General features: G+C 32.3%; 1 protein-coding gene across 1 annotated transcript in view; it reads right to left on the bottom strand.

Moving 5' to 3' along the window:
- Nucleotides 1-20675, bottom strand: part of LOC143234975 (uncharacterized) — a 58802-nt gene extending 38127 nt beyond the window's left edge. The window contains exon 1 of the mRNA XM_076472675.1: nucleotides 19173-20675. Coding sequence (XP_076328790.1) covers nucleotides 19173-20348 — 1176 coding nt within the window. The 5' untranslated portion in view covers nucleotides 20349-20675. The remainder of the gene's footprint in view (nucleotides 1-19172) is intronic.
- Between the last annotated feature and the right edge of the window lie 1257 nt (nucleotides 20676-21932).

Below are 21932 nucleotides of genomic sequence, written 5' to 3'. Positions count from 1 at the left end.
CGGATTTTGATACCCGTAATATGTAACTTTATGCTTAATAACAAACAGCATTTTCAAAAAAGAGATCTTTCGTTCACAAAAAAGATCCACTTATCTAAAATGATATTGTTTCTAAGTTAGACATATCACCTGATAGTATAAACAAAATAATAAGTAAGACATCTCGATGTTGACCCAAAAGATGTGTTATTTCGAAAAGGTTTGGGTTGTGATTAGACAAAAGAAATGACATTTGGCACAATTTCCAAGGTCTAGGTCATTGGACCAGACCCCTAACTGGACCCTGAAAACCAATATGGATGAATTAACTATTAAGTGTACAGTAAAATGATGAAACGTGGTTAAAATGTTCTAGATGTAGTTGAGATTGTAATGGCTTACGTGTAACGATCAAGCTAAACAATGGATTTAGGTCAGATGAGAAAAGAACTTATTCGAATATATCCCAATTGATTTAAGATATCACCTGAATCGGAGATTCGTCATTGATTGCTGCATTCCTAACGAAACATTAAAAACAATAATATCTTTGTCTTCAAAAAGGGGATTAGAATCATATATAAACAAAATTATCAGTTTCATTATTTTGTGAAGCTAATGGTACAGTAGAGCCCATAGATACAGAGTTGAAGTTGAAGCAGATGTACGAAGCATTGCAAGGTGATGTCACTAGCGATTCTTAAATGAACTAGAGAGAATCATCAACAGCCGTGGCACTGAAAATTATTTTATGCATAATTACAGTAGCTTAATCTGCGATAACCTTTTGTTCTGTTTTTTTAGCTATATTTTTGTGCGCCAGCAAAATCATGTGTATAGCATGAGAATACAAGATTCAATTTTATTACTCATGAGAATCTCTTCCAGTCTACTCTTAAACTGAAATTCTTTTAAGTAGGATTATAGTAAATTAATCTATGACACCTTGAACTTTGTCAAATACAGCAATAGAAAGGATTTAAACCCCTGAGTCGAAAACTGCAATTATATATCAAATCGGTCAACAGCTGACGGAGCTATGATATGAAAGTTTGTACATGAAAAAAATCTCAGAATCATTCTATGAGCCACTATGCCGCAGCTAAAAATGTCATTTCTATCATGTGGAATAAAAAATATATATGTAATGCTCAGTATGTTATCACCGTATTATGACCCATATGTATTTTATCATCTTATATTGTAATTAATGTTTAGTTTAGTTTCGTTTTAGAAGTTGTTCCAAGCTTCATTCATCGATACTTATACAAATAATCCTGGATCACTGATTTCCGAAATGACCCCCTGTTAACCATCTTAGGTTAAGTGCTAAAAAATGCTCGGCTGGCTTGTATAGTAGGTGTTAAGATACATTACATCGTAGTGTTACAAAACTCCCTACTGTGAGTCAGTAATAAATTTGAAAACTTTATGCTAACATTCTGGGTTTGATATTGGCGGTAGCTAAAGCGCTGATAGATCATTATGAATCACCCGTTTAAGCTCTAAATAAACAAACATACGTAGAAACTTTTTTTATGTTTTTATTTCTCATAATAAGATCTTAAGTTTAAACATAATAAAAATATATGTGTATTTAATATCAAACACAATACGTATATATATTTTTTAGTTCAACATGAGGATCGTTCCTTCTGGTGTATACTTTCTCACAGCACATGCTGGATGTTCTAAAGAAATAATAACGTAACTAGAATCGCGCTCATCACAATTTTAGAGTTGATTAGGCTGTTTGTAGTTCCCCAAACTACTTTATTTTTTAGCTATGCTAAAAGTACCATTGATGTAATGTCTATAAAACAAGGGTATAAATTCTGATAGACAATCATATAACCATTGTTTCTTGTTATGACAAACAAATATATTTGCAAAAGAAATAGAATTAGTGCTCTGTTAAAACATATTTGCACTGAAAAAGGAGATTATTTTTTGGAAAATTTCAACAGCTTTTTAAATCTAATTTTAGAAATTTTTGCAATAAGTCAGTTGATGAACTAATTCCATTCAGTTTAGGCTTGAATTTACGAATTAAGAATGTTTCTATTTTACATAGACATTTCTCAAGCGATGAATAGTGTATTATCGTGTTAGGGTCTCATAAGGCGTAATCTTTTATATTGCATTTGTTATTACTTAGTAAATTTGTCCTTTCTTATATCCGTTTTAGCTATCTGGTGGTAGTCTCAATATATCTAGAGCGACATCTGGGATATTTTGAATTCGTAACTAGTTGTTGATTTTATTAAAACGGTATTCTGTTCTTAAATCGGAAAATGTTCCCGGTATACATTGTGATCTAAAAATCACTCGTAAATATATCTGTGTATAAGTTTCTACGAAAACATTAGTCATTTCTTACTAACGTTACATATTTTGTCAGTACAGGGTAATACTGTTGATATTGGTTTTGTCGTCGCATTTTACATGAGCTGTTTGATGCTTCTAACTTCCATTAAATACTTCTACGTGATATTATTACGTTATTTGTAAAACCATATTTCTGCTGAAAATGTTTTGTATTATTCAGTTCCTTATTAAAATTTTCATATCTCCTGGTGATTTTGTATGCGCGATAAATCAAGATTGGGACCAAATTTTTCATTAACAGTAGACAGAAAAAACGTTGTTTGCAATCTCTTGATTTCGAAGTACAAACTTTGTACGTAAATCAATAGTCTCATCTAATGGCATGTTAGTATAGATTATATGTCTAAACTAGTACATCGCATTATAAAACTTAAGCTGCACAATGTAACAATTTTTTTACTTTTTATTGTTCCTGGGCAGAAAGTGTTATTTCCCGATTACTTATGCCTAAAATAAATGGAAAAGATTTATTTTACTCTTTAAACTTTGCTTTTGTGACCTGGATAATGAAATTTTCAAATTTAACCATTTTCCAGAACATTCCAGATAGATTAAGTGCTGAGTAACTGATAGAGAATTTTCTCGAACTTACAAGAATTTTCAAGAACTTTCTAGAATGTTGCAGAACTTAGGAGAATTTTCAAGAACCTTTTAGAATTTTCTAGAACATTCCATAGTAATATACATACAGAAATTCACCACTTTAGTTTAGTTCCAGCTGCCTAAGTGAACACATAGACCTATCTGATTTTATCAGAGATGGTATCAAGAAGCTGCAAACATTCTCCAGAAGCATCAAAGCTGTGCTGCTCCATAACAGGAATAAATATCCGTCTCTTCCCTGGTTTATCCGGTGTATCTCAAAGAGGAATACAACAGAGTCAAGACCTTGCTAGAAGCCTTGAAGAATGATGAGTATGGCTGAAAGGTTATCGCAGACTTCAAAATGGTAGCATTCCTGATCCGTCTCCAAGGAGGCTTTACGAAGTTTCTCTGTTATCTTTGCCTTTGGGACAGCAGGAACACCGCAGCGTACTACAACAGGAAGCACTGGTCACAACGGACCGAGTTCTCTCTGGGGAGGCGCAATGTCAAGTGTGAGCCACTAGTGGACCTCCAGAAGGTTTTGTTCCCACCATTGCACATAAAATTTGGTCTTATGAAACAATTTGCCACAGCTCTTGATAAGGATTCTGCAGCTTTCAAGTACCTTCGAGACTTCTTCCCTAAGCTGTCTGAGGCAAAGGTCAAAGCTGAGGTCTTCGTTGGACCATAAATAAAGAAGATCCTGGAGTGCACAGAATTCCCCAAGAAGCTCAGTAAGATGGGACAAAAAAGCTTGGAGCAGCTTTGTCGCAGTTGTTCAAGGCTTCTTGGGCAATCACAAGGCCGAATATTATATGGAATTGGTTGAGACTCTGGTGAAGAACTACGGCAAAATGGGCTACAGGATGTCTCTGAAAGTCCATATCCTTGACGCTCATCTAGATAAATTCAAGGAAAACATGGGAACAGAGAAACAATGCGAGCTCTTCCACTAAGATGTACTGGATTTTGAACGCCACTACCAAGGAGCGTATAACAAAAACATGACGGGAGACTATGTTTGGGGGCTGATACGTGAAAGTGATTTACATTACAGTCGCAAATCTCAAAACACTACTCACTTCTAAACATGTTTGTTCAATTTTGTATAACTTTAGTGTAAATACATGTAAATCTCGATTCGTATATTGTTTTATTCAGCCCTTATGTAAATGAAAATGTGCAAATTTGTCCGTTTTTACGTAGAAACTAGGTTAATTTCTAAATTTCATTATCCAGATCACGAAAGCAAAGTTTGAGGGGAATAATGGCCATTTTCTGTACTTTTACGACATAAGCAATTAAGAAATAACACATATTATCCAAGATCAAAATTTGTGTTACATAGTGCAGTTATACAGTCTAAGCAAATTCAAAACCGTTTATCTCAGCGTTATCTATTGTGTGTGCGTGTTTTCTTAAAGCAAAGCCACATTGGGCTATCTGCTGAGTCCACCGAGGGAAATCGAACCCCTCATTTTACCGTTGTAATTCCGAAGACTTACCGCTGTACCAACGAGAGACTAGAGTTACCTACTAACGTTTAATACTCTGATATATAAATATATTTTGTTGGAGCCTTATTGTAAGTATTGGTGTTAAAAGTAATGGACCTATCAGAACCTCCATCTTTATGGACTTTGATCTATATAGTACGGGTATTAATCAACATTATTTAATGTTTATTTCATTATTGTAAATAATGTTTAATTTATTTTATTTAATTGTCTCGTCTATATTTAGTTTGTTACAATAAAACTGGAAACTCTGTATTTCGGTTTTAACTCTGAATCCTGTGCTCATTCGACATGCTTTCGCCTTCATACCACTACCACAAAAGGAATAGCTGACTGAAAGCATCCCATCCAACTTGTGATTATTTTTTTCCTATCTGCTCTTTGGTCTTAATGAATCATGACTCGCTTCGCGTTCCGCACTTTGGTGTCGTGGGCGCGTTATAAGAGTGACAGCCAAATGATGTTATTAGGTCGTATAAAAATAGCAAAAGATGTGTTGTTGATTAACTGCTTTTCTTCTAGTCTATCATTTCAAAAGTCAGGACCGCTAAGGACCTTTGTATAGCTTTGTGTGAAAATCCTGAACGAGACAACTGAAAACTTGATTGGTTAATTTAATGTTCAAATTTGTGCTTATGGAGGGTGTTTATTATATTGTAATAATTGTTCAATAATGTCACTGAGTCGTTGTTTAGTGCTTATGTAACTTAGTGGTCTCATCTTCTCTAGTTGTCATCACGAATTAGTTGTTTAGTGTTTATGCAACAGAGTATTGTCATCTTCACTAGTGGCTTAGTGGTCATTTTTATTGGATTATTATGAAGTTTTGCTTAAAATAGGATTTAATGAAATTATAAATCTCTGTCATTCTGGTAGAACATATTCGTTTCAAAAACTGCAAAAACTAATGTTAAGTTAAAGAGTGTGTTTAGATTTCCCTACAGTGTAAACACTTTAATGTTAAACTAAATATGTTTAATATAATATTGCTTAAAATAGGTAAACAAAGTAAGAGTGTACGATCGAAGAGCTTATTTGTCATCAAGCGTCAAACTGAACAATGAACAAGATATCTGTCCTCTGTCCATCGCAAGTATCAAACCCGATGTAAGACCTCATACTTACAGCTCAGCTGCCGGGAGGTATAATTTTAAAGAAAACTACTTGAAAGTAATAATTACGATGTTAACACTTTAAATACTAAGCTGATAACTAATATCAGAATTTTATATTCTATTCGTCTGGTAAGGTTAATGATCCTATTTCGGCATGAGTGAGGCTAACATACCTTATATAAGTTAAATAGTTTAAGAAGTAGCAAAATGTTGTCATTTTTTTTGAAAATCCAAAATATGTAATTAGAATATCTTAAAATACTTGTTTCAAATATGTCAAGATCACTTTTGAGTTTTCTGTGTATGCCATCAATTGTATTTTAAAAAATCTCAGTCGCTGTAGAAATAATTTAGAATAAAATCGTTTTAAAATAATTTACTTTTTCTTTACCTTTTCTCAACTGTTAACTATATATGTTGGTGAGGGCTATGAATTATAAGGTATTTTGCAGATGAACTCATACTGCTACACAGTTTGTTTGTTTCTGAATTTCGCGCAAAGCTACACAAGGGCTTATTTTCGGCAGCCGTCCCTAATTTATCAGTGTAAGACTAGAGAGAAAGCAGTTAGTCATCACCACCCACCGCCAACTCTTAGGCTACTCTTTTACCAACGCATAGTGTTTGGTGCGACGGGGAATCGAACCCGCGACCCTCAGATTACGAGTCGAACGCCTTAACCGACCTGGCCATGCCGTGCCTCTGATAGACAGTCTTGACCCAAATGTTTGCACACTGTTTTATAGTAATAGTATTGTTTTCATGCAGGGAGTATTTATTGAGTAAATACCCACGTAATAACATAGAAGGTAGATTATGATCAAATATCTATGTACGAGTTGTTATTCTGGTCTGTATAAGCTGCTTTCAGAATTTGTTTACCAAAATACACATATACACTAGTTTTGTATAAAGGTAAGAGCTTCTGATATAACGTTTCTCGAAACATATCAACACTTGCTCGGACAATTTATCTGTACTTTGTGGAAAATCGTGTTTCATCACTTGTCAGAAGTTACAAGACGTTAAATGTTTCGACTGTTTAGAAACGGTATGGAGCAAACTGACATTGCCAAAATAATCAAGTATCCAAGTGTAATATATCTAGAATCCGGAAACGTCATTGGACTACAAGACACGTTGTTTCAATGAAGTTTTTTAGTAGATTCTGAAAAACTACTACCAGTGGTGACCGTGTTTTGATTAAGTTAACACGTCAAGGTATAAAGATGTCTTGCAACACCTTACAGCAGGAAGGGCATGAACACATTCATTACAGAGTATACAAAAGAACAGTGAAAGTAAACTAACCAAACAAGATTATTTTGCAAAAAGGGCTATCAGCAAGCCAATATTAACTAGAATCTACAGCTGTCACTGTGTTATTTGGACAAGACAATGTGTGTCATCTGACAGGTTACCAGTGTCCTACCTCAAGCCGGAGGAACAGATAATACTGCTGCTCTTAATATTCTCCACGGAAACGTTGATGGCACCTCCTGCAGGCGTCACATTGGCAACACCTTTGTGTACCAGGATGACAATACCACTTCCCGTAGTATGCATACTGTACAGGATTATCTCTACAAGTAGAACAGAGCGTGATTACCATGGCCAGAAAAGTCCTCAGATTGTAATCCTATTGAGAATTGTTGAACAAAACTGAGCCGGAAATACCGACCATAAACCAGCTACTGCAGCTACGTTACAGCGCTTTCTAGTACTCAGTTGCGATGGAATCATGGTGTATTACAACAATAACTTCATAAACAACATGCCACGTTGCCTTACAGAGGTTGTTAAAGTACGAGAAGGACTAACCAAGGACTGAACGTTTAATGTTAACTTATATAAATTATAAATGCTATTTATAATTATTTTGATGCTATATTTTGTCATTATATATATGTTTTGGTAAAGTTTTGTTGTAACAAGTGAAATAAGGAATTATACATCTTTAATGTTTAATATAGCATGCATTTCTCAGTTTAACATCGCTGAATGTATTTGTATTCCATCTTTTTTTATAATGATCTTATTTGTTACAAAATATACAAACATTTTGTCAAGGATTGTATATATTTTTCACTTTGTTGTGGTGTTCCTGATTATTATGTTACTTGATATTTTCTAGTTTTTGTACTATGCAGTTGGAATTCGTTAAAAATTTTAAAAACAAATGAAGTGAGACTAGTGATGTGTAGTTGGATTTATGCTTTTGAATAAAATTGCTGAAATATTTTGTTGGGCTTGACACATGTTTAATTTTGTTTGTTTGAAACGGTAATATGTTTAACCCTAGAATTACTGATATGGTCTAATTGGTATAGATGGCTTTTAAGACATTTTTTGTTAATTTTAAGGTTCGTAATAACATGTAAATCACAACAAACAAATATAAAGAATTATGCCATGAATAATGCACATAATCTCACTAGTGAATGTTGGAGCCCTTTGTGTACTTTATATAGAATATTAGTGATTCCACCTAACAGTATGTGTTCGCTTCTTAACAATGAGTATTGTAACAGGCTAGTATGTTGACCCAATCGGTATGGAACGGCATAGACAAGTTATAACAATGTGACTGAGAAATATTTAAATATAATTACCTCTACTATTTGAAAACTACAAACTTGCTTACTTTTGTTCAATGTCGAACAAGAGAAAAATGTGTCTGTTTCTAGGAATCATATAACACATTAGCTAAAAATACGCCTTTCAATTTACCCTAGATTTCTTTAAGGTATCCAGCATATCTGACGTTTGTAGCTCCAATATTCTAAACTTTAAAAGTTCAAACATTCAGCTTGTAATATAGAAATAACGAATTTTTCATACAAAAAATAAATGAATTTCATAAAGCGTCGTTTACAAAAAAGTGTCGTTTATCATGGAATATGAAGACAAAATTAGGTTATATATAAATTAAATATAATTAAAAAGGGATGACTCATGTTTACATACCCTAAATTAATACGCCAAGTCACTTAACATCGGTTTTTACACTTTTTTAAAAGATTGTACAGAATACGGTTAGGCGATGTTTTACAATAGCGTAATTACAAGCGTCCGTTTAAGTTTCCTTTTATTAATGTCTCCCTCTCAGTGGCTTAAAGGGATTATTACCCAAAACGTAAGGGTTTTGGTCTCTGTGTTTACTGTAGCACAAATAACTAACTCAGCTTTGCGTTTAACAACAAACTTTGGGTAAGTTTGTATTGTATGCTGCTATTTTCAAACTGACTCTTGAACTAAGTTAAATTTCTTAAGCAGTGTTGCTACAAGCACCCTTATAAAGCACCTGTTGTGAGACAGTAGTTTCATCATTACTCTTACATGTTTATTTATGTAACAGTTAATAGAATTGGCTAGCTATAATGAAACTGAATACTAGCATAAAAGTTTCTACACAGTTTTACAAGTATTCAAAGTGTTCACCACTGTTATTAATATAATATGACTACAGCTTCTTACGGAATACAACAGAAGTAATAGGTTTATTGGAATGTTCATTACAGCTCCCTCTGTATATTCGTCGTGTGAATACTGTATAATTTATATGAAGCTTTTTTATTACCATTTTCATGAATATATTGGCTTTCATGTTGTTATGAATATTATATTTGTTTTTAATGTTTTAATAAAATCTCACAAAAAGCATATGTTCTTGTTGTAAAATGCGTAGCTTTGTAAGATAATGTTTGTATTGCAATGTAGATATGAAAAATACTGTACTAGAAGCAGTAAATTACATAGAATGGTAAGATAATGTTTGTATTGCAATGTAGATATGAAAAATACTGTACTAGAAGCAGTAAATTACATAGAATGGTAAAATGATGTTTGTATTGCAGTATAAGTATTATAAGCACCGCACTGTATTCAAGATTAGAAAAAAATATATCAAATTTATTGATGTTAACTGATTTTTCTTTTTTTGCACACTTATCGAGTTGAAAAAATTTTCATTATACAGTAGGACAATGTATTACAAACCGTTTTTTTAATCATCGTGCAAATAATTCAAAATTATATAAAGCTTCAAATCAAAGACCAAAACGTTGTCCAGAGTAATTTGCATATACTACAATGGTTTATAGGTCAATATACCACAATATTGTGTAATAACTCTCACAAACAACAGAACTCTATCCATCAAATTTTACCCAACAACTTGACTAAACAGTAGTAATTCGTAGTAACCGTATTCTATGTGACAAAGCAATGTTCAGCAACTTACATGCACAGAAATACTCACTTATCAAAATCGTGACAACAGTTGTACAAACATCAAAACACTAGTCACTAGCGTAGAGAAAACATCGGTGATGAACAGAATGAGATATTTCCGGTCAATTATGTAGAGAACAAAAGGCCATCGATCAAAATATTGTTTGTTACTTTTCTTCTTTCTTTCGTTTAGATATCACTTACGCAAGTAGCCAAAAAGGTCACAGCTATCAGATAGAGGAAGCACGTGTATTGATGATCTGCCAGGACTGAAGTATAATGACTCTTGAGAAATCGAAAATAATATTAATATTGGGGAGACAGCTACATAACAAAACTATAGGTTTGAAAGCTGCTTGTTAATAAGTTCTTAAGGAGTTAGTTTATCACTTACACAATAAATGTCAAAAAGTCAATGGAATAAATATGAATTTCAGTAGGCGCCAAAGCTTCAGCTTCAGTTGTTTGATCAGTAAAAGTACAGCGCATGTACAGCTAACTGTATAGTTTTATAAAATAATATAAATTTAGTTAGATTTATAATTCATTATTTATGAAGCTTGAAAAAAATCCAGAATGTCAAACTCTAATGGATTCAATTGCCTGCTTTGGTGTACCATGTTTCTGTTTTCATTGTTACATTTTATAGCAGTCTTTTTGTTAACAAATATTATCGTCATAGGAAATTATTTTTATTTTATTAAATAACTTTTCTAACTAGTCCTTCTTCATTGTACTTAATTATTTGGTAAAATACTTTCTTTGCGTCCATAAATGGTGAAAATGTAACATTTATGTCTAGAAAGGTTAAGAAATGTTTCTGTTTTATTGGGATTTTAAAAACAGTCTATAATGAGCGAGACCAAGTTTCATTTATGATTTATCCTTTTGTCTTCATTGTTTTATAGAATCTGAAATTTACGTAAAAATTTAAAAAAATGAATAACACTATACCATAAACTCTGTATGTAACAAAGCAAAAAGAGATAGAAAACGATAACAATAATGAAAATCTAACGCTGTGTAGATTATTCATCATATTTATTAACTAACACACTACATACATGGAAAGTAATTGGTCCTTAATCAGTGATGTCGAGAAAACCCACTTGTAGAGAAATATATATGCAAAAACGGCTCGTTTGGGATGAGAAAATATTTTACGTAGAAGAGCAAACAACGTTTCGACCTTCTTCGGTCATCGTCAGGTTCACAAAAAAAAAAAAAACCCTGACAATGACCGAAGAAGGTCGAAACATTGTTCGCTCTTCTACGTAAAATATTTTCTCAACACAAACGAGCCGTTTTTGCATATATAATTGGTCCTTAGTTCTCGTATGTAAACTACTCTTCTAAACATACCAATATATATAATATTCATTATAATTAGATAAACATAGAAAACTAGGATTCGATTCAATTTATGTGGAATGAAAACAGTATTAACACAAATAGGTTTGTTCTTTTTGTTTTGCACTTATAAATTTATGTCGTGTTTCCCAAAGCTCAAATATATATTTGTTGTTATTATAATATTACTTTCCTGTAAGTAGTAATGGTAAATATGTAATATTAAGTTTCAAAACTCCACATTCTTGTACTTCTGAAAACTAAGGGATATGTTATAGAATTACGAAAAGTACTACTACGGTTATTCAAACCGTTCTTAAATTAATCAGAAGCTTAATGAGTTGTGTCTCACTCTTCGCTGTGTTCATTTTTATAGAACTGCTTAGTTTACTAGGTAAAGGTTAAGAAAGCTATAACATTGTTGGTTTGTTCGTAGTTAAACACAAAGCTACACAAGGGTTATCTGTGCTTTGCCCATCACGGATATCTAAGCCCAGGTTCTGGAGTTGTTAGTCCGCAGACATACCACTGTACAACTGGAGAACACAACTGCCCTGGTTAATATTGTATATTTAAGAGTTTCATATCCTGAATATCGCTTAAGTTACAGTACTGTAGATAAGTGTTTGAGCAAAGTCAAAAATTATATTTCAGGCTACTTTCAAAGAACGGTAGAAGTTAAAGCACAGGTAAAACATAAACATTTTATTAACCTTCATATTTAATACAAGCGGAACTCATTGGAAGTGCTTGAGTTCAGCGAACAGTTAATGTTTTGTATGTTCCCTTTTTGCTTTAATAACTACAGAGAGTCTTTCACACATTGTTAATACATAGTTAATCAAAGATTCCTTTGCGATTTTACTCCAAACGTCTTTAATAAAGTCCCATAAACTTTCTTTGGAAGTAACCTTTGATACGTAAAGTTTTTGATCTATCAAATTCCAGATCTACTCAATTCGGAAGATCGAAACTCTGTGGGAACAATTGCATCATTTGAATGACTCCAGCAGCTTTTTTCTTAGCCGAATAATTGCTGCATAGGTTAGATGAGTGTTTGAGATCATTATCTTTTTAATACTAATAATTCTTTATCAATAATACGACCACTATATCATGACGGATTAGCATCTGATGGTACTTGCACTGGTCCATTTTACTGTTGTTTTTTTTTGGTTGTTTTTTTGCAATTATCTCTTGTCGCCTCAAAATAAAAACGTCCCAACCATCGCATACTTTATGGTAGGTGATATGCATTGAGGTAAGTATCTTTCACCTTTCTTCTACCAGACCTACAACCTGCGCTGAAACCAAATATTTCATAATTGGACTCATTCTTCCATAACATCATTTTCCAATCAACAGTCTAGTTTATGTACTTTTTAGCAAATTCAGTTTTTCGATCATATTTAAAGATCAAAGTAAAATAAATATTCCGTTTTCATTCAAACTTCTTGATATTGTAGCTCTGGACACTTTGCTGTCATTTAGTACATGGTAGTTTATCTCATGCTTGAGATTAATGACAATCTTCCTTCTGTTCTGAAGTATTATTGAGATTAGGTGTTCTGAATCTAAAAGATTCCTATTTTCAAACTTACCTGTCACGGTCTCACGATCTAGGGTGTACTTGACAATGTTTGGGGAGCATTTCGGGTCTGCAGCATCCAACCAGCATCATGTTAAGCTTTTATGCGAATTTTCTATTCTACTGAAGATTCTCTACGTTGTTTCGGCCATGGCATGACCGTAGAACGTAATATATAGTGTTAAATACTGTTTTTATCAAAGTTTATTTATGGAGTGCTAATTTTTTTCTAACATATACCGGTACCATACACCTTATTTCTATATAGTTAAGACGCTGCATGGAGTACCATGACAGTTATTTTAGACCACAGATTTGGTGAGTATGTTTATTCCAGTAGAACTCTTATGACAAGCACTTGGTACAAGCATATGCTAACTCTAAAGAATGATAAGTATTCTCATCCTGGCTCATTCAGTTGTCAATAAGGGTCAGTGAAGCATTACCATAGTGTTGAAATTTACATTCTGTAATGACATGAAAGAATTAGCCCCTTTTCTCAGTATGCCAGCCGACCACCTTAGGCAGTATTCAGCTTATTTTTAGTGTTCTATATTTTACTTTCAGTATGCTTCAGTTATCTTCAGTTTTCCTAATTTCCTAATTATTCTAATTTCAGTTTAATTCAGTTTATCTTGAGATTTCCTCTATTTTACTTTCAGTCTGTTTTAATTTATATTCATTTATGTATAGCTTATATCGTTTTGTACAGAGTGAAGATACATATTTTTATCGTACATTTTCTTTCTTCTTTGTTCTTTGTTCTTTTTTAGCTGTAAAAATTTTCCAACGCTCCAACTGCTTCGCTGATCCGATTCTAAGAATGTAAGCATTTAATCATTCTTTAAGTAGAACGCTACTTAACACATGTGTTACATATATGTGTCATTGTTTTCAGCGAGTATTTAATACTATTTTACTTTAAATTTAGCCTAATCATTTTATTAGTTTTTAACTATTACAACAAATGTAACTTGGGGTACGCCCATGTTTCATTACAGTACTGATAACATCAAACAGCTTCCTTTTTATAGTAACTCGCACGATGAAATTGCGCAATAACACTGATAATATTTCGAACGTTTCTTGACCTTTAAAGAGTCATGTTTTCAAACACTTTAATTGTGATTTATCATCACTTTAGTTACAAAATGTAAAGAGTCCCACCTTTTATCATTTATTACTTAATTTTTACAGCTTATAAAATGTCGTATAACGCAGTATTAAAACTACAAGTCTATGGCAGCAAAAATTCTAATTTTCCGACAGCAAAACAAACATCTACTTTTTATGTTTGAAATATTCTTTGATTCCCTTGTTGCATCCAAGTTTTAAAATAAATATTTCCAAGAAATTTCCTTCTATATTTTATTTTCTTTAAATTTTAAGAAATTTTAGTAAAGTCTAACTATCACAGGGAATGTTTATGGTTTGCTTTTCGTTTTATAGACTTGAAATACCTCGGATATGTTCATACACAATACACCAGCACATGATGATGGCACAGTAACTGTAAGTACGGTGTGTATGTTTAATATTTGAGAGCTTTCGAACGGCGATCAAAGTCGTGTAAGAGAAAACGACAAGTACTTAAGATATCCAGTTCTGTTCTTCATCACTTTCCGTAAATGTATCGGGCAAGAAATAGTGTAGTGGTAAACGGTCGAATATTTTTAGTAGAATATCTTCAGTACAGATTACAAGCGCAAACTTTGCAACTTGATCTTATTCGGCAACAGAATAAATTGATGTTGGACTAATATAAAAAATGCTGATCTAAAGGAAACAAGAAAACGAATAATAAAATATAACCTATCGTGGATTAACATGGAAAATAAAATTTAATATATAAATTATAATATTCAAATAATCTCATGATAGTCATGCGCAGAACAATACAGTTTTTTGACAGCAGCTTAGAGCCATGTAAACTTTTCTTGTGTGTTGTTTTCAGTGTTACTGCCAAACATTTTATATAATAGTTTTTGGCTATCGCTTACATGAGTTTATCTCTGGTGGGTGTAAAAGATTCATTATTAATAACAGTGTCACTTGACAGTTCATATTCATATCATAATAACATCTAATTGCATAATAAAACAGTAATCATGAATATTTACTTCCACAACATTTATACCATTTTCGCTTTACTAGTATGGATTGATGTCAAGCACCAGTATCATAATCTGTATAGTGAAATAAATTCATTTGAAAGGTCGGTATAAACTGCATAAAGTTTGACTTGATTAAGTTTCGGAGCTTAATGCCAATTATAAACAAATCCAGCAATTATGTTTAACAACTAACACTTGTCTCAAAGCTTAAGATTATGAATTAACTACTATCAACTGTAAGCTCAAAGATAAAGTGTTACTGAAGGGTAAAAACCTGGTCATAAATAACATAGAAAGAGACAACAGTAAAAGGGATAGCTTGTTGAGACTGAAGCTCCCCTATCTAATATGCCGTAGCTCCTAACCCCATCAATGCTTCCTATGGTATGTTTGCCTAAAATGTGTCTCAATTTTTTATCTAGCTAACCTCATTACACTTCCGCCACTGGACAAACGATGGCGCCACATATTAGTTTGACTTTTATAGTATTTAAATAATTAAACATTTGAAACAAGTTCTCTAACTAAATCCATAAAAATCTTTATTTGCTATTTTTATCCAATTTCTTTCTCGTAAGTTTGCCACCAGTTGTTACTAATTTCCCGTCTGTACAGACAACAACAAAAATTGTAATCAGAACTTATGGGCTGTATTTTTTTTGTCTGTTTGTTTCTTTTAGGGTAAAAGCCACACTTGGTTAATTGCTGTTTGTACCGCGAGAAATTGAACCACTGATTTTAACGTTGTACTTATGTAAACTTAATGCTGCTCCAGCGGAGAACAAATATGTTTCTATTAAACATATATGACATGTTCCCTCTATTAATTTTTGTTACACTCAGTTTTAAAAACGTCCAGAGCTTAAACAATAAATAAAATGTTCTGGTAAGTATGAGCTTACTCTTTCAGACGATATCTGCTCTTCTAATTAATATATTTTCTATGACTTTAAAAGGCTAAAGTAACAAACGAAATAAGCGAAAATTCTGTCTAGAGAAATATAAAAAGCAATAAAAAATGTGTACCAAATTAGCTAAAGCTTAGGATAGAGCATCGCCCAGTGATTATCATGTCAAGTTAAGAATCGTAGAATACGGGGTTTGAGAAGCGATACAGCTAAATACGTTCCACAGTTTTATCTTGGAAGAAGTTAAAATATTACCATACTTTATGAAACTAGTAAGTAAAAGTGTTTTGAATATTATCATACCCGTGTTCAGCTAACAAACAGAAGTATTTAGTGTTAATGTTATCATGTACTTGTTGAATTAGTAAAGTCCAAGGGGCTTAAACGTTATTTTATTATTTACAAGCTAGTAAATAGAAGTGTTTTATGTGACATTGCCCCCCATGTCTTAGTGGTAAGTTCACATAAGGCTTATACTTCTGAAATTCAGGATTATATCCTGTAATGTGCACAAAAGAAAGAGCATTTTTTTTCAATTTTGTACTTAGCAAACAAATAAATATCATAATATCACTTGGAAACTAGTAAATTAGAAAAGTTTTAAAAATTATCAAGATTAAACTAAAGTGAATAAAATTAATAAAACTATATCATTAATCAGCATTAGAAAAACACATTAATTCGAGGTTAAAGCTCAATATAACAATTGTTTCGTGTATGTATAGGATATTCATCATTGATATATATATATATATGTAATTCTTTCTTCTTTTGTCTTTCACTCTACTATGGCTTGGTTTGGTTTGAAGTTTGAGCAAAGCTATAGAAGAGCTATTGCGCTAGCTGTCCGTAATTTAGCAGTGAAAGACTAGAGATAGGACAGCTAGTTAATATCACACACACAGCAATTCTTGGGATTGACCATCACATTATAACGCACTCACTGCTAAAAGAGCTATTATGTTCGGCAAAAGATATTCGAATCAGAGCACCCTAAACCACCAGCTATTCAAAGTTATTTTCTATATCATAATTTTTCTTGAATAATTAGAACATTCTGGAAATCACCAAAATAATTTTTATTTTATAAAGTTTCACTAAAGTGTTAGAAAAACATTTCAGGAACCTAAAGAAATAAAAACGAATCAAATACAATATATAAATATTACAGAAAACCTCTAACGCCCCTAATCAATTATAATTATACACAGTGTTATGTCCTACATTTATTCAATACAAATAAACTATGTTCTCGTATTTTTAATTTTACGTTGTTGCTTTAGTGTTAGGTTTTCGGGTATTTGTGCGTAGCTACTCAAAGGCTATTCACGAAAGCCGTACCGAATTTAGATCTGATATACTAGAGTACCTACCGCCAACACCTGGGCTACTCTTGTATCACGGAATAGTGGAATATGATCGTCACTCTTATAATACACCCATGGCCCCAAAATTCTACACTGCGACAAGTTTAGCCGCTCTGAAGTGGCACAGCGAAATGTCTCGAACTCACGCCAAAACAAAGATTATCAAACACACTAGGCGATAATCAGCTCCATATCTTTAGCATAACTGTATATTCTAAGACGTTTTTCACTCATTATTAAAGTAAATTAATAATATTATTATTATATTTACTTTTTTATAACAAATTTTTATTTTCCATAAAAACTTGTAGCAGTTGGTAAATACATCATGAGAGCTCTAACCTAGGTTTTTTTCTTACAGAATTTAACGGAATAACAAAATTATATATTATGAAATGGATACAAAATTCCAGTTCAAAAACTTGGTCTACCAACATTTTTATTAACAAGTCATGTTAACATCATCATAAAATACCACGAACTGCAAAAAAAAATTACATGGAAGTGTAATTTCAACATCAAGTAAGTGATGTGTCATATAACAAGACTTATTAAAATCATGAATTAATTACAAGTTGGAACTGTGCTAAACAATACAGTGGAAATGTTTAAAAACGATGTTAAGTATTTATTTTTTTACTCTTGATTAACTGTTTTCCGATAATAAACTTTTTGTGTATTCGAGACCAACGACGTCTGCGAACTTTTTCTACCCTTCATTATACTAACCTCACGGTTATTTATAAAACTTAGCTTAGAGACTTTTATACTTTTGTTAAGACTTGATTTAACAGACTTTCCTTTTAACACTATTATTTTCCTTGTAAAACCCACGTTCAAAGATTCCATTTCTTATCCTTTATTTCTACAGGTTTTTATTTTGTTGCTGTAGTTGTATTGGTTAACTTAGCTATAACTTCTCATGAATAACCAAATAACCTGACTAATTATTTTAAATATCTGGAAATTGTCATGTTTTGTTTACTAGTAAATAGGTTATTATTGTATTATTTCACCATCCACGACGTATCAACAAACTATTTTATTAAAGAAATTATGAAGTCAGATACGGTATTTAGTTTTTTGAATCGACGAAAAGAGCATTAGTAAATTTCTTTTGTATACAACTGTATAGCTATAAATTTCAAAAAGTATAATAAAACAAAACTAGAAAATGTGTCGCAAAAGCTATACAAAGAGTTATGTTACCAGTATAGAAGAGTACAGTACAAATGTAAGATTTTTCATCTAATTCTAATTTTTACACACAATTACTACACAAAATATTTCAGACAACACTTCATTTTACCTCAATAGATTACATTGAAATTCAGTTAAAGAAAATATTGAATTTTATCTGCAAGAGAGTTATTGTGTTTCTTTTGTTTACACTCTCATTGAAGTTTTCTGTAACTTCTTCCGAGTGCCCTAAAGGTTGTAAATCAAAATTATTTTCAGACATCCGACATTGATTACTTTTCTTTCATTAAACTTAGCTTACGAATTTTTATCTGCTTTAGTTCTATATAAAATTTCTTGCAACCTAGTAGATGTCAAAAATAAAAGTTTGTCTTTTTCCCAAATATCATAATTCTTTTATATCACTTTTCAGAGTTTAAAGAGAATGTTTTTAATTCACTTCCATATTTCACACAGAAAATCGTTACGTGAATATCAATTTCTTTATTTGTTTTACACACTTATTTACTTATCTGTAACACAGTATTTATGAATGTTAATACTGTGTCTTAAAGTTACATATAGATTTAATTTTTTATTTCAAAAATGAGTTTTTATATTGCCTTCCAAGTATCACACACGAGTTTCTTTACTTTCGTTTAAATTTTTGAAAATATATGTTATAGACTCTGCACAGAAATTATTACTATCAAAATTAGATTTAACAACCATACTTTGTTGTTGCCTTTCGAGGTTCTTGCACTTTTTCTTAATAATTATCTTATCATGAACATGTGGTACAATACTTGAAACAATCTGATCAATGACACCATGGTCAGAATTACTTACACAGAGTGATCCACAATTACATTTACATCTGTTCTCCAATTGTTTTTTGAAAGTTTGACGTAAAGACCCACAGCACATTAAAGTTCCGCATGTTCTTGACTCTAAACACTGAGTAATACATTCAGAACTTCTGAGAACTCCTCTAATTCTGAAGAATTCTGGCTGTACAGTCACAGAAGCAATGCCTTCTTTTCGAAAGAAATTCTCAATATGGTAAGCAATATTCGGGTAGTCGTGGTAAGAATTCAAGATTATATGAAGTGTGGCAATCACATGATCACTGGCCAGTTGCCATACGTGTAAGTCGTGTACGTTTAGAATGATAGGAAATTCTAACATCAAGCGTTTCTTTAGCATTGTGACATCGATGTGATGAATTACACTCTGAAGAGGAATCAGTCCACTTTCCTTCATGAGTGGATAACTTGTAATGATCAAGATTGCAGCAGTGATGAGGCCAAGGATGGAATCTGCATATTTCATCAAACCTTGGTCATTCTTGTGAAGAATAAAATAGGAAACTATTGTAACTAAAACAGAACTGCACGAATCACGTAGAAAATCAAGCATTCGACGCAAATAACGTGAGTACTGTGTAATGTTGGAACTACGTAAACCACGGGTTTGACCGTATAGTAGAGTTTCCCTTGTGTGTTCGATGTATTCCGGATGCATTGGTTTACTTGTGTTCTCATCTGTACACAACACCAAGTTTACTTCAACATCTTCCCCATTAACGCTTAGATAGCAACCTTGATGCCTTGAGTAGCCACCAATTAAGACTGTACAAACACAGTTGAGACACAATCCATATACACCAAATGTTAACAGGCCGTAAGGATACTGAGGTCCAATTATTTCATGAGAAACATGAAAAAATGTTCGGAAGAATTCTACACAAATGGTAAAACACAAAGCAACGAGAAAAAACACATTCACTAGGACTCCCAGCACCTCTACACGTGCCCAAGCAAACGTATTTTTCAACGTTCTTTCCTTTGTCGTGTTAAAGTTAATAATAAGTAAAAGTAGAGAGAACACATTATATAACATGTGATATGAGTCTGCCAACAAAACCAGAGATCTGGTGAAGTGGCTGGCAACAATCTCTGCTCCAAAGAAAAATCCAGAGAGAGCTATCATAATATACAACTTCGCTAGTTTACACGTACTCATCTTGATTGTACTTTATAAACGTAATAAAACATAAAAAAAATGAATACTTCTCTGTCTAACATGATGTTCTTTCCTTGTTGAAGACCTAGGCCCATTCAAAACCATAATCTGGAGTTTAAATTATCTTGAATAAAACCACATAAAACAAATCATGGTATTATCATTTTATACCACTAAAACGTTTCCTCAGTTTATTTACTTAGACTAGAAAGTATACTAACACTACTGAAACTAACAACATGTTTTCATCTCATTGCTAACGTGGATTACACTGAACTGAACAGAACAGAAGGACCTTTGATCGTAAGGACTGTTTTTCCCCCTTTCCCCCCACTCTCAACTATGTACTTGTACTGGTATAGTCCTCTTATCAAAACCCACGTGATCATATGATGTACAACATTCTACAAATAGCTCACTAAAGATGCTCTTAGCTCAAGTTTCCTTCTTTTTTTAACAGTTATTGACAGCAAAAATGCATTACAGATTTTCTCTCCTTGAATATTTACCCAAAGGGTGGCGCTAATTACAAGGGAATTTTTTGTTGTTGTTGTTTCAAGTAGTAATTCAAGCGGTTTCGTTTCTTACAGTACATTATACTCTGTATAACATACACCCACCCAATCAAAATCCAGACACGTATCAGAGTCGGTATCAAACTTGTTTTGAGATGTCACAGCAAGAATTAAACTATCGTCTCTCTCAATCCACCGTTCTTTAGTATTATTTTTATGAATAGATCATTGTGTTACCGCAGTAACAAAAACACGAATTTAAATTGTGGTTTCTTCGCAAAGTGTTATAAAAAATAATGTTCATAAAGGACGTAAAGTTTAACATACTTCTATGCTATTACTACACGAATTGAATAAATTTAAAAAGTGTTATAGTAATCTCTCTGTCAAGTGGCATAAATTATAAATATATTCTAAAGACGGCTAGTATGGGTATTAGAACTTTAATTAAAATAAAGTATATAAAAACGTTTCGACCTTCTTAGGTCATTTTCAGGTTAACAAAGAAGGTCGAAACGTTGTTCTGTACTTTTATTTTATTTAAAGTTTTAGTACCCATACCAGTTATCTTTAGAATACATTTTTACTTTTAGTGGGTTTCTCGTCACCAGAAATTATAAAAATGTTTACAAGTTCTGTGACTTGCACTAACTGAAGATAATTTATTCACAATTAAATAGTTTGCATTTCTATATGTAGTAACTTTCAAAGTAGGTCATCTGTTCTTTTTTATTGTTGTTGTTGTTTTCTCTTAGGCATGCGTCATTCGTATAACTCGATATTTTATACATTGAAAAGAGTAGCTTTTTGTTCTTAAATAGATAATACTTCAATGTTTATTCAAAACTTAAACTCATGGTTTGTTAAGTACCTAATTATCCTAATACATAAGTGATATGATATATCAAAGTATGTTAAGATATCTTAAATACAAAACTACCAGTTAAACTAAACTAAATACGTTAAACCTGTATATATCTTTAGGAAATATGTTTCTTGTTTGTTTTTTTTACATTAGAAAGGGAGTGATAGTTGCCATTTTCTTTTTATCAAAGTATTTGTGACACAG

Source organism: Tachypleus tridentatus, chromosome 12 (genome assembly GCF_004210375.1).
Source record: "Tachypleus tridentatus isolate NWPU-2018 chromosome 12, ASM421037v1, whole genome shotgun sequence".
Taxonomy (NCBI): domain Eukaryota; kingdom Metazoa; phylum Arthropoda; class Merostomata; order Xiphosura; family Limulidae; genus Tachypleus; species Tachypleus tridentatus.
This window is presented reverse-complemented; position numbering and strand designations above follow the sequence as displayed.